Source organism: Anomaloglossus baeobatrachus, chromosome 4 (assembly GCF_048569485.1).
Source record: "Anomaloglossus baeobatrachus isolate aAnoBae1 chromosome 4, aAnoBae1.hap1, whole genome shotgun sequence".
In the NCBI taxonomy this organism is placed as follows: domain Eukaryota; kingdom Metazoa; phylum Chordata; class Amphibia; order Anura; family Aromobatidae; genus Anomaloglossus; species Anomaloglossus baeobatrachus.
Window position 1 is genome coordinate 419,533,623 of NC_134356.1, and position 12,720 is coordinate 419,546,342.

The 12,720-nt window shown below is 51.4% G+C and overlaps 1 protein-coding gene across 2 annotated transcripts in view; it reads right to left on the minus strand.

Moving 5' to 3' along the window:
- Positions 1-12,720, minus strand: part of TNPO3 (transportin 3) — a 110,964-nt gene that overhangs the window by 39,887 nt on the left and 58,357 nt on the right. For both annotated transcript variants that reach the window (XM_075345392.1, XM_075345391.1), the window contains exons 8-9: positions 7,696-7,842; positions 6,996-7,103 (exon numbers count right to left, since the gene is read on the minus strand). In XM_075345392.1, the coding sequence (XP_075201507.1) occupies positions 6,996-7,103; positions 7,696-7,842 (255 nt within the window). The remainder of the gene's footprint in view (positions 1-6,995; positions 7,104-7,695; positions 7,843-12,720) is intronic.

A 12,720-nucleotide genomic window follows, 5' to 3' on the forward strand; every position in this document is an offset into this window, starting at 1 on the left:
GAAGAATTGGTTCCTTGATCCACCGCGCAAGGGTGGATTTGGAAGCTTGCGACCCTTTATGCTGACCAGCGACCAGGATAAAGAGTGCATCCGAACGGCGCAGAGGCGCCGTGCGGGAAATGTAGATCCTGAGTGCTCTCACCAGGTCCAACAGATGCAAACCCTTTTCAAATTGGTGAACTGGATGCGGACGCAAAGATGGTAAAGTGATATCCTGATTGAGATGAAAGGAAGATACCACCTTGGGAAGAAACTCTGGAATTGGACGCAGTACTACCTTGTCTTGGTGAAACACCAGGAAGGGAGATTTGCAAGATAACGCCGCCAGCTCTGACACTCTCCGAAGAGACGTGACCGCCACCAGAAAAGCCACTTTCTGTGAAAGCCGAGAAAAGGAAATCTCCTTCGTAGGCTCGAAAGGTGGCTTCTGGAGAGCAATTAGAACCTTGTTCAGATCCCAGGGTTCCAATGGCCGCTTGTAAGGGGGAACGATATGACAAACCCCTTGCAGGAACGTGCGTACCTTAGGAAGTCGCGCCAGGCGCTTCTGAAAGAATACGGATAGCGCAGAGACTTGTCCTTTAAGGGAGCTAAGCGACAAACCTTTTTCCAACCCAGACTGCAGGAAGGAAAGAAAAATAGGCAATGCAAATGGCCAGGGAGAAACTCCCTGAGCAGAGCACCAAGATAAGAATATCTTCCACGTTCTGTGGTAGATCTTGGCGGAGGATGGTTTCCTAGCCTGTCTCATGGTGGCAACAACATCATGAGATAAACCTGAGGTCCCTAGGATCCAGGACTCAATGGCCACACAGTCCGGTTCAGGGCCGCAGAATTCAGATGGAAAAACGGCCCTTGAGACAGCAAGTCTGGACGGCCTGGTAGCGCCCACGGTTGTCCTACCGTGAGATGCCACAGATCCGGGTACCACGACCTCCTTGGCCAGTCTGGAGCGACGAGAATGGCGCAACGGCAGTCGGACCTGATTTTGCGGAGCACTCTGGGCAACAATGCCAGAGGTGGGAACACATAAGGTAGTCGGAACTGCGACCAATCCTGAACTAAGGCGTCTGCCGCCAGAGCTCGGTGATCGTGAGACCGTGCCACGAAAACCGGGACCTTGTTGTTGTGCCGTGACGCCATCAGGTCGACGTCCGGCATCCCCCAGCGGCGACAGATCTCCTGAAACACGTCCGGGTGAAGGGACCATTCCCCTGCGTCCATGCCCTGGCGACTGAGAAAGTCTGCTTCCCAGTTTTCCACGCCTGGGATGTGAACTGCGGATATGGTGGATGCTGTGTTTTCCACCCACGTCAGAATCCGCCGGACTTCTTGAAAGGCTTGTCGACTGCGTGTTCCCCCTTGGTGGTTGATGTACGCCACCGCTGTGGAATTGTCCGACTGAATCCGGATCTGCTTGCCCTCCAGCCACTGTTGGAAGGCTCGCAGAGCAAGATAGACTGCTCTGATTTCCAGAACATTGATCTGAAGGGTGGACTCTCTCTGAGTCCACGTACCCTGAGCCCTGTGGTGAAGAAACACTGCTCCCCACCCTGATAGGCTCGCATCTGTCGTGACCACCGCCCAGGATGGGGGTAGGAACGACTTTCCTTTTGACAATGAGGTGGGAAGAAGCCACCATCGGAGAGAGTCCTTGGTTGCCTGAGAGAGGGAGACATCCCTGTCGAGGGACGTCGACTTCCCGTCCCATTGGCGGAGAATGTCCCATTGTAGAGGGCGCAGATGAAACTGCGCGAAAGGGACTGCTTCCATTGCTGCCACCATCTTCCCTAGGAAATGCATGAGGCGCCTCAAGGAGTGGGACTGGTTCTGCAGGAGAGATTGCACCCCTGTCTGCAGAGAGCACTGCTTGTCCAGTGGAAGCTTCACTATCGCTGAGAGAGTATGAAACTCCATGCCAAGATATGTTAGTGATTGGGTCGGGGTTAGATTTGACTTTGAAAAGTTGATAATCCACCCGAAACTCTGGAGAGTCTTCAGTGCCACGTTCAGACTGTGTTGGCATGCCTCTTGAGAGGGTGCCTTTATAAGTAGATCGTCCAAATACGGGATCACGGAGTGACCCTGCGAGTGCAGGACAGCTACTACTGCTGCCATGACCTTGGTGAAGACCCGAGGGGCTGTTGCCAGCCCGAAAGGTAACGCTACGAACTGCAGGTGTTCGCTTTCTATAACGAAGCGTAGAAAACGCTGATGCTCTGGCGCAATCGGCACGTGAAGATAAGCATCTTTGATGTCTATTGATGCTAAGAAATCTCCTTGAGACATTGAGGCTATGACGGAGCGTAGAGATTCCATCCGGAACCTCCTGGTTTTTACGTGTTTGTTGAGCAACTTTAGATCCAGGACGGGCCGAAAGGACCCGTCCTTTGGCACCACAAACAGATTGGAGTAAAAACCGTGACCTTGTTCCTGAAGAGGAACGGAAGTCACCACTCCTTCCGCCTTTAGAGCGGCCACCGCCTGCAGCAGAGCATCGGCTCGGTCGGGCGGTGGGGAAGTTCTGAAGAAACGAGTTGGAGGACGAGAGCTGAACTCTATCCTGTACCCGTGAGACAGAATGTCCCTCACCCAACGGTCTTTGACCTGTGACAGCCAAATGCCGCCAAAGCGGGAGAGCCTGCCACCGACCGAGGATGCGGAGAGAGGAGGCTGAAAGTCATGAGGAAGCCGTCTTGGTAACGGTTCTTCCTGCTGTCTTTTTTGGGCGTGACTGAGTCCGCCAAGAATCTGAGCCTCTCTGATCCTTTTGAGTCCTTTTGGACGAGGAGAATTGGGACCTGCCTGAGCCTCGAAAGGACCGAAAACCAGACTGACCCCTCCTTTGTTGGGGCTTGTTTTGTCTGTGTTGAGGTAAGGATGAGTCCTTACCCTTGGAGTGTTTAATGATTTCATCCAAACGCTCCCCAAACAATCGGTCACGAGAAAAAGGCAAACTGGTTAAGCACTTCTTGGAAGCAGAATCTGCTTTCCATTCTCTCAACCACAGGGCTCTGCGCAAAACCACGGAGTTGGCTGACGCCACCGCCGTACGGCTCGTAGAGTCCAGGACAGCATTAATCGCGTAAGACGCGAATGCAGACATTTGAGAGGTCAATGGTGCCACCTGCGGGGCAGAAGTACGTGTGACAGAGTCGACTTGTATAAGCCCAGCTGAAATAGCTTGGAGTGCCCATACGGCTGCGAAAGCTGGCGCCAACGACGCTCCAATAGCTTCATAGATGGATTTCAGCCAGAGCTCCATCTGCCTGTCAGTGGCATCTTTAAGTGCCGCTCCATCTTCTACTGCAACTAAGGATCTAGCTGCAAGCCTGGAGATTGGAGGGTCCACCTTGGGACACTGGGTCCAACCCTTGACCACGTCAGGGGGAAAAGGATAGCGTGTATCTTTAAGCCGTTTAGAAAACCGCTTCTCAGGATAAGCGTGGTGTTTCTGGATTGCATCTCTAAAGTCAGAGTGGTCCAGAAAAGTGCTTAATTTACGCTTGGGATATCTGAAATGGAATTTCTCCTGCTGTGAAGCTGCCTCCTCCTCAGTAGGAGCTGGCGGAGAAATATCTAACATCCTATTGATGGACGCTATAAGATCATTCACTATGGCGTCACCATCCGGTGTATCCAGATTGAGAGCGGACCCAGGATCAGAATCTTGATCAGTTACATCCGCCTCATCACCCATATCCTGACCAGTGAGACGAAGTTGAGGGCCCCTCATAACGAGCCCGCTTAGGTTGTCTGGGACTGTCGTCCGAGTCAGAATCGTCACCCTGGGGTGCATGTGCCACAGTGTCCATGGTCTGAGTTACTGGTCTAGACTGCAATGTTTCAAGAATCTTTGACATGGTCATAGACAATCTGTCAGCAAAAGCTGCAAACTCTGTTCCTGTCACCTGGACAGCATTCACAGGTGGTACACCCTGGGTCACGTCCAGCAGAGGCCCCGGCTGTGCAAGTTGCACAGGAGCCGAGCACTGCACACAATGGGGGTCAGTGGAACCTGCCGGTAGAGCAGCCCCACATGCGGTACAGGCAGCATATAATGTCTGTGCCTTGGCACCCTTGCGTTTTGCGGACGACATGCTGTTGCCTCCTTGTAATCTAGGAGGGGGTATAGCCGAGAATCACCAGCGACCGTACAGTACAAAGTATTTGCAAACACAAAATACTCAGTATACAAACGGCACAAGTGGGGGTGAGCCCTTGAGGCTGCTTACCGCCCGCTGAACAGCGGGTATGAGGCCGTAGAATCCCGTGTCTGGGTCTCCCCGTCTCCCCTCTGCAGCTCAGCGTGCAGGCAGGAATGGCTGCCGGCGTTCTGTGAAGAGGAGCGGACCGTGGGCGTGCCACAAACAAAGAGCGGGAAACTGCGTCCTACTGTGCCTGGTGTGAGGGCTGGAGTATGTAAAAACGACTCCAGCCCTCAGCGCTGATGCTCTGTACAGCGTCCCGCCCTCCTCCTGACTGGCAGGTGCGGAGGCGGGAACGAACGAACTAGGCCGCAAAAGCCGGGGACTGTAGTAATAAGCGCGGCCGTGATATATGCACGGCCAGCGCGGAAGTCCCCGGCGCACCACAAGTCCCAGCCGCGTCGCAGTCCCAGCGGCCGGCGCGACCGTTCTCCCTGAGTCTACCCACTCAGCTAAGCTGAAGTGAGGAAATGGCACAAGCGCAGCAGCGCTGTTGTCCCCGGCGCACTAACACACCCAGCAATGCTGCGGTGTGCGCGCGTATGCACGGGGACACAGAGTACCTTGACGGAGCAGGGCCATGTCCCTGACGATACTCAGCTCCATATCCAGCGGCTTCTCCAGGGGCTGCGGATGGAGCACGGTCTCAGTGCCTGGAGACAGGTAAAATCCCACTTCGCCCAGAGCCCTAATGGGGATGGGGAAGGAATCAGCATGTGGGCTCCAGCCTCCGTACCCGCAATGGGTACCTCAACCTTAACAAGCACCACCGACAGAAAGTGGGGTGAGAAGGGAGCATGCTGGGGACCCTAGTATGGGTCCTCTTTTCTTCCATCCGACATAGTCAGCAGCTGCTGCTGACTAAACAGTGGAGCTATGCGTGCGTGTCTGACCTCCTTCGCACAAAGCAAAAAACTGAGGGACCCGTGCTCCCACGGGGGGGTGTATAGCCAGAAGGGGAGGGGCCTTACACTTTTAAGTGTAGTACTTTGTGCGGCCTCCGGAGGCAGTAGCTATACACCCAATTGTCTGGGTCTCCCAATTAGGAGCGAAAAAGAAAAGATAATTAACGGAGCAAGAAAAAACGGGAATACCGTGTTTCCACGAAAATAAGACCTACCCTGAAAATAAGTCCTAGGAGGCATTTTTGGTGTATACTTAAAATATAAGCCCTACTACAAAAATGAGCCCTAGTCGTGGTTCAATACAGAAGAGTCCAACGAGTCCAAGCAGCTAGAAAGTTAAAGAATACAGCAGGATACTTCATTAAGGAAAGCAGAGACCGTCAAAAGAGAAAAGACACCCCTAAAAGAAAGCAGACAGTCTCCTCAAAAAAAAAAATAAATATATATATATATATATATATATATATATATATATATATATATATAAAAATAATCGCACTCACCAGACCCCGAACAACTGCAGCTGGCAAAGTGCCAATGGTTGATGGGCTCTTCCACAGAGATCTACGTCACTTCCAAAACACACACACACACACACACACACACACACACACACACACACACACACCCCCCACACACACACCCCTAACACCCCCCCCCCCGCACTCCAAAAGTCAATCAATTGGCTATCAGTCCTGCTGTGTGGACAAATAGTAATTTATGGCGACAAATCACTAGTGATGGGTAGTGATGGGCGGACCCGTACTGTAAAAGTCTGAATCTGCGGGTGTTCAAAAGAGGGCACTCGGGGAACTCTGGGTAACAATTCAGGTCCTGCTGCTACTGTCTCATAGACCCTCCCCATTTCTGAGAACGAAGCGCTTGCTCCAATCCCCCTATTCCTTCTACCACCATTTTAAAGCACCTAATTCAGGTCCCCATGGACATATATGGGGACTGACGTATGGTCAGATATACAGGATCAATTCCGGGCACGAACCGGGATTTTTTTTTTTTTTTTTGTTAAACCTGGTTGGACCCGCTGATCCCAGGTATCTGCGGGTCCGCCCATCACTAGTGATGAGCGAGCACTGAAATGCTCGAGTGCTCTTTACTCAAGTAGACCAGGTTGGACATTTGTGAAATGCGCTGTTATTTGATGATAGGTGCAACGGAATGTCTAATAGGTGGCTCGGGTTTTGCCAGTTATTCCCGCCCCTGTCTGCCTGCCTGTCCTTCCTCCCCCTGTCTCTGTTATTATAGAGGGAGAAAGGAGGAAGGAAGGACAGGCAGGCAGACAGGGGCGGGAATAACTGGCAAAACCCGACCCACCTATTAGATATTCTGTTGCACCTATCATCAAATAACAGCGCATTTTACAAACCTTATTTGCCTATATTTCAGAAACTATACATCCAATCTCACAACTAAAAGGTATGTAGAGAATCAGATAGCACTGGCTTTAATTTATACATGAAATTCCTGGTGGTTGGTCCTCTTTACAGCCAGGATCAGATGGCTGTATTTCATGGTTCACTTCTAGATTGCAAAGCACTGAATGACCTCAGGTCTCCAAACTTGAACTTATAACCTCATAGGTATTGATGAAGCTTTAATTTCGGGTCATGAGAACACAGGTCTGTAAATGGACTGGGAGTCAGTAAAAGTGGCAGCTTGTGAAGAATTTGGTCAAACCCCATTATATTTTTCCGTGTTATTTGCATTTCTATTTGATTGACTTTGAATTTTCCTAATAAACATAATTTGGGGGTTGAACAATTTTGGCTTCAGCTGTAGCCAACACTAACACAGAGGAAGACATTTTGCTTATGCAGGTACATACGGTAAATGATATAATTGGGTGAAGTGTATATAAACACACCTGAGCAAAACACTCCACAGAGCCCACCAAAAAGATCAGATCCTTCACTAGGTCAGACACTCTCATACGAAATTCTCCAAAATCATCTGTTTCCTCCGGCACTCCCTCCTGGAAATGCAAAAAAAAAAAAAAAGAAATAAGGCATGTCAAACAAAGTAACAGGCTGAAATCTAACAATTGCCTTAGAAGTCACTCTATTACATGTGCCTCCGAGACTACAAAACTCAACTCGTTACCAAATACAATATATTTTTACAGTATTCTTTAGGCCTAGTGATGAGCGAGCGTGCTCGCCACAGCTCGTTACTTGATCAAGTCTTAAGCATTGAAGTTTAAAAATGCTTGAGTTTCCCATTGACTTCAATTATACTTGGTACTCGAATTGCGGCCAAAAACCCCAATGCTCGATCGAGTAACTAGCAGTGGCGAGCACGCTCGCTCATCTCGATTTAGAACAGTGACAACAAGAATTTCCTTAATACAAATACTTTGTAAGCACAAGGTGCCGCACATTTCTCCTTTAGTGCCCACCTGGTAAGGCGTATAGACAGGGAGGAGAGCTGTGTACTGAGCCAACTATAGGGCAGAGAGGGGCCATAATTCCTGAAATCAAGGATGACCATAGGGATACAGGCATTTGATGCCTTTCACAATAGAAAATCATCATCTGATAATTTCATTACTTAGCAAGGGTACTTACATGATCTGGATCAAGCTGACAGTGCCGGGCTAAAGCATGCAGGAGCCTCTGGATGTAAGGCTTGAAGATACTGTGCAGCACAGCGTCATTTATTTTGTAAAGATGTTCTCCAAGTCTATACCAAAAGTTAAAGGAGATTTCAACTACCTGCAGGAGAAAAAACAGCAATGTAAAAAAACAAAGCTACTAATAAATGGATTGAAAGAAAACAAAAACCTCGATTAGGGTACTTTCACACTTGCGTTCAGCGCAGTCCGTCACTATGGAGAATAGCGCAGTCCGTCACTATGGAGAATAGCGCAGTCCGTCACTATGGAGAATAGCGCAGTCCGTCACTATGGAGAATAGCGCAGTCCGTCACTATGGAGAATAGCGCAGTCCGTCACTATGGAGAATAGCGCAGTCCGTCACTATGGAGAATAGCGCAGTCCGTCACTATGGAGAATAGCGCAGTCCGTCACTATGGAGAATAGCGCAGTCCGTCACTATGGAGAATAGCGCAGTCCGTCACTATGGAGAATAGCGCAGTCCGTCACTATGGAGAATAGCGCAGTCCGTCACTATAGAGAATAGCGCAGTCCGTCACTATAGAGAATAGCGCAGTCCGTCACTATAGAGAATAGCGCAGTCCGTCACTATAGAGAATAGCGCAGTCCGTCACTATAGAGAATAGCGCAGTCCGTTAACGCACTGCGCTATTCTCCATAGACTTGTATGGACGACGCACTGTAACGCAAGTGTCAGCGTTGCATCCGTTGGACGACGCAGCGTTGTTATTTTGACGCTGCGTTGGGCGGAAGGAACGCAGCATGTAACTTTTTTTGAGCAGCGCAATCCGTAGGATTTCACTGCGCATGCTCTTTTTTGCGGCTTTTGAGAGTGATCAGCTGAGCGCCCGGCCACCGGGTGATCAGCTTATCATTCACAATAGTCTGCTGCCGGTAAAAAAGAGAATTTTGTTTACTTACCGTAAATTCTTTTTCTTATAGTTCCGTATTGGGAGACCCAGACATTGGGTGTATAGCTTCTGCCTCCGGAGGACACACAAAGTACTACACTAAAAAGTGTAGCTCCTCCCTCTGAGCATATACACCCCCTGGATAACCAAATATAGCCAGTTTAGTGCAAAAGCTGAAGGAGAATAGCCACCCACAAGTAGAGATAGAGCAAGAACCGGAACAACCGGAGCCTCTGTCTACAACAACAGCCGGTGATAACACGCGGAACGAGAAACTGCCAATAGGCAACAGGGAGGGTGCTGGGTCTCCCAATACGGAACTATAAGAAAAAGAATTTACGGTAAACAAAATTCTCTTTTTCTTTATCGTTCCTATGGGAGACCCAGACATTGGGACGTCTCAAAGCAGTCCATGGGTGGGAATAAACAGAAAACTGAGAAGTAGGCGAAACCTAACTTCACAAATGGGCGGCAGCCGCCTGAAGGATGCGTCCGCCCAAGCTCGCATCTGCCGAAGCATGAGCATGCACTTGAGTGTGCCTTGATCCCCGGCGGGGGAGGCACTAGAGTACACTGGTAGGCATCGGAAATGACCGACCTAATCCAACGAGCTAAGGTCGGCTTAGAAGCCGAGAGGCCCTTACGCCGACCTGTGGTCAGCACAAAAAGAGAGGTGCACCACCTAAGAACAGCGGTGCGAGACACATAGATCCGGAGCGCCCGCACCAGATCCAGAGTATGCAACGCTTTTTCAAAGCGATGAACAGGAGCCGGACAAAAGGAAGGCAGGGAAATGTCCTGGTTAAGGTGGAAAGGAGAAACCACCTTAGGAAGAAAGTCCGGAGTCAGACGGAGAACCACCTTGTCTTGATGAAAAACCAAAAAAAGGTGACTCCGAAGAGAGCGCAGCCAAATCAGAGACTCTCCTGAGGGAAGTTATGGCCACTAGAAAGACCACTTTCTGTGAAAGACGAGACCAAGAAACCTCCCTAAGAGGCTCAAAGGGGAGTTTCTGCGAAGCCGTGAGGACCAGATTAAGGTCCCAGGGATCCAAAGGCCGCCGGTAAGGCGGACTGATGTGAGATGCGCCCTGCATGAAGGTGCGTACCTGAGCCAGCCGGCCGATACACCGCTGGAACAACACTGACAGAGCCGAGACCTGTCCCTTGAGGGAATTGAGGGATAGTCCTAGCTGCAGACCGGACTGTAGAAAGGACAGGAAGGTCGGCAAGGAAAAAGGCCAAGGAGCATGGCCGGAAGAGCGACACCAGGACAGGAAAATTCTCCAGGTCCTGTGATAGATTTTGGCCAAGGAATACTTCGAGCCCGAGTCATAGTGGAGATGATATCAGGAGGAATACCAGAAGTAGTCAAGATCCAGGACTCAAGAGCCACGCCGTCAATCTGAGAGCCGCAGAATTCTGGCGGAAAAATGGACCTTGTGAGAGAAGGTCTGGATCTGCACCTCTACGGACAGATGGAGCAGGTCTGGGTACCAAGCTCGCCTGGGCCAGTCTGGAGCAATGAGGATGAACCGACGGCCCTCCATTCTGATCTTGCGCAGCAGGATTCTGGGCAAGAGAGCTAGAGGGGGAAACACGTAAGACAGACGAAACTGGGACCAATCTTGGACCAGCGCGTCCGCTTCAAAGGCCTGAGGATCGTGGGAGCGAAGCTCCACTTCCGGAGTGCCCAACTTGCGGCAGATTGACCGAAACACTGCCCGATGCAGAGCCCACTCGCCGCTGTCCACGGTTTGACGGCTGAGATAATCTGCCTCCCAGTTTTCCACGCCTGGGATGTGGACTGCGGATATGGTGGACTGAGTCCTCCGTGCACTGAAGGATGCGTTGAACCTCCAACATTGCCAGGCGGCTGCGTGTCCCGCCCTGGTGGTTGATGTAGGCAACCGCTGTCGCGTTGTCTGACTAGACTCGAATGTGCTTGCCCGCCAACAGGTGGTGAAAGGCTAAGAGAGCTAGAAGCACAGCTCCGATTTCCAGCACATTGATCGAGAGGGCTGATTCGGACGGAGTCCAAGTGCCCTGCGCTCTGTGGTGGAGATATACTGCTCCCCAGCCGGATAGACTGGCATCCGTGGTGAGGATCACCCAAAACGGGGCCAGGAAGGAGCGTCCCTGAGACAGAGAGAGGGGCCGAAGCCACCACTGAAGGGAGCCCTTGGTCTGTGGCGACAGAGCCACTAACCTGTGCAAGGAGGAAGTCCGCTTGTCCCAACAGCGGAGAATGTCCAGCTGCAGAGGACGCAGATGGAACTGGACAAAGGGAACCGCTTCCATTGACGCCACCATCTGACTGACCCAGCACCTGCATTAGGTGCCTGATGGAATGACGGCGGGGCCTCAGCAAAGAGCGCACCGCCAGCGGAGGGACTGCTGTTTGACTAAGGGCAGCTTCACAAGTGCCGGCAGAGTCTCGAATTGCATCCCTAGGGACGTGAGCTTCTGGGTCGGAGTCAGAATGGACTTAAACAGAATGACAAGCCGCCCGAATTGGACTAGAGTGGAGAGAGTGAGCTAGACACTCCGCTGACAGTCTGCACTGGATGAAGCCTTAACTAGAATGTCGTCCAGGCAAAGGGATCTGCAAACCCCTGGAGGTGCAGAACCGCAACCACTGCTGCCATGACCTTGGTGAATACTCGAGGGGCCGTGGCTAACCCGAAGAGGAGAGCCACGAATTGGAAATGTTCCTTTCCGATTGCAAAACGTAGCCAACGCTGGTGTGAAACTGCAATTGGCACATGCAGATAGGCATCTCTGATGTCGATGGATGCTAGGAAATCTCCTTGGGTCATTGAGGCAATGACTGATCGCAGAGACTCCATGCGAAAAAGCCGCACCTGAACATGCTTGTTAAGAAGCTTGAGATCCAGGATGGGCCGGAAGGAACCGTCCTTTTTGGGGACTAGGAAGAGATTTGAGTAGAAACCTCTGAACCGTTCCCGGGCGGGAACCGGTACAATTACTCCGTTGGCCTGCAAGGATGCCACGGCCTGAGAGAAGGCAGCGGCCTTGGAGCAGGGGGGAGTTGACAGAAAAAATCTGTTTGGCGGGCTGGAAGAGAATTCTATCCTGTAGCCGTGGGATATGATATCCCGCACCCACTGATCGGAGACGTGTTGAAACCACACGTCGCCAAAGTGGGGAAGCCTGCCACCGACCAAGGACGTTGCTGGCGCGGCCAGATAGTCAAGAGGAGGCTGCCTTAGTGGCAGCGGCTCCTGCGGTCTTCTGAGGACGCGGCTTCGTGCGCCAGTTGGGTTTTTGGTCCTTGGCTGAGTTAGTGGACGAGGCCGAGGGCTTAGAGGACGACCAGTTGGAGGAACGAAAAGAACGAAACCTCGACTGGTTCCTGCCCTGGACAGGTTTCCTGGTTTTAGTTTGTGGCATGGAAGTACTCTTCCCGCCAGTAGCTTCCTTAATAATTTCATCCAGTTGTTCACCGAACAGCCTGGACCCAGCAAATGGGAGTCCAGCAAGGTACTTCTTTGAAGAAGAAGCATCTGCCTTCCACTCTCGAAGCCAAAAGATCCTGCGGAAAGCGAGAGAATCAGCCGAAGCCACCGCAGTGCGGTGAGAAGCCTCCAGCATGGCAGACATGGCAAGGATGAAAAGGCTGAAGCCTGGAAGTTAAGGCAACCATTTCGGGCATAGAGTCCCTGGTGAGGGAGAACGAGGCCCCTGCCGCCTCATATACAGATTTGGCCAGAAGGTCAACCTGGCGGTCAGTGGAATCCTTAAGTGAGGTGCCATCAGCCACAGATACAACTGTCCGGGCTGAGAGTCTAGACACCGGAGGGTCTACCTTTGGTGAATGAGCCCACTCCTTGACCACCTCTGGTGAAAACGGAAAACGGTCATCAGAACCACGCTTTGGGAAGCGTCTGTCAGGACAGGCCCTAGGCTTGGTCACAGTGGCCTGAAAACTGGAGTGGTTAAAGAACACACTGCTTGTTCCCTTAGGCAAGGTAAACTGGTGCTTTTCTGCCAGAGAGGGTTGCTCCTCTGATACAGGCGGATTGAGGTCCAGTACAGAATTAATGG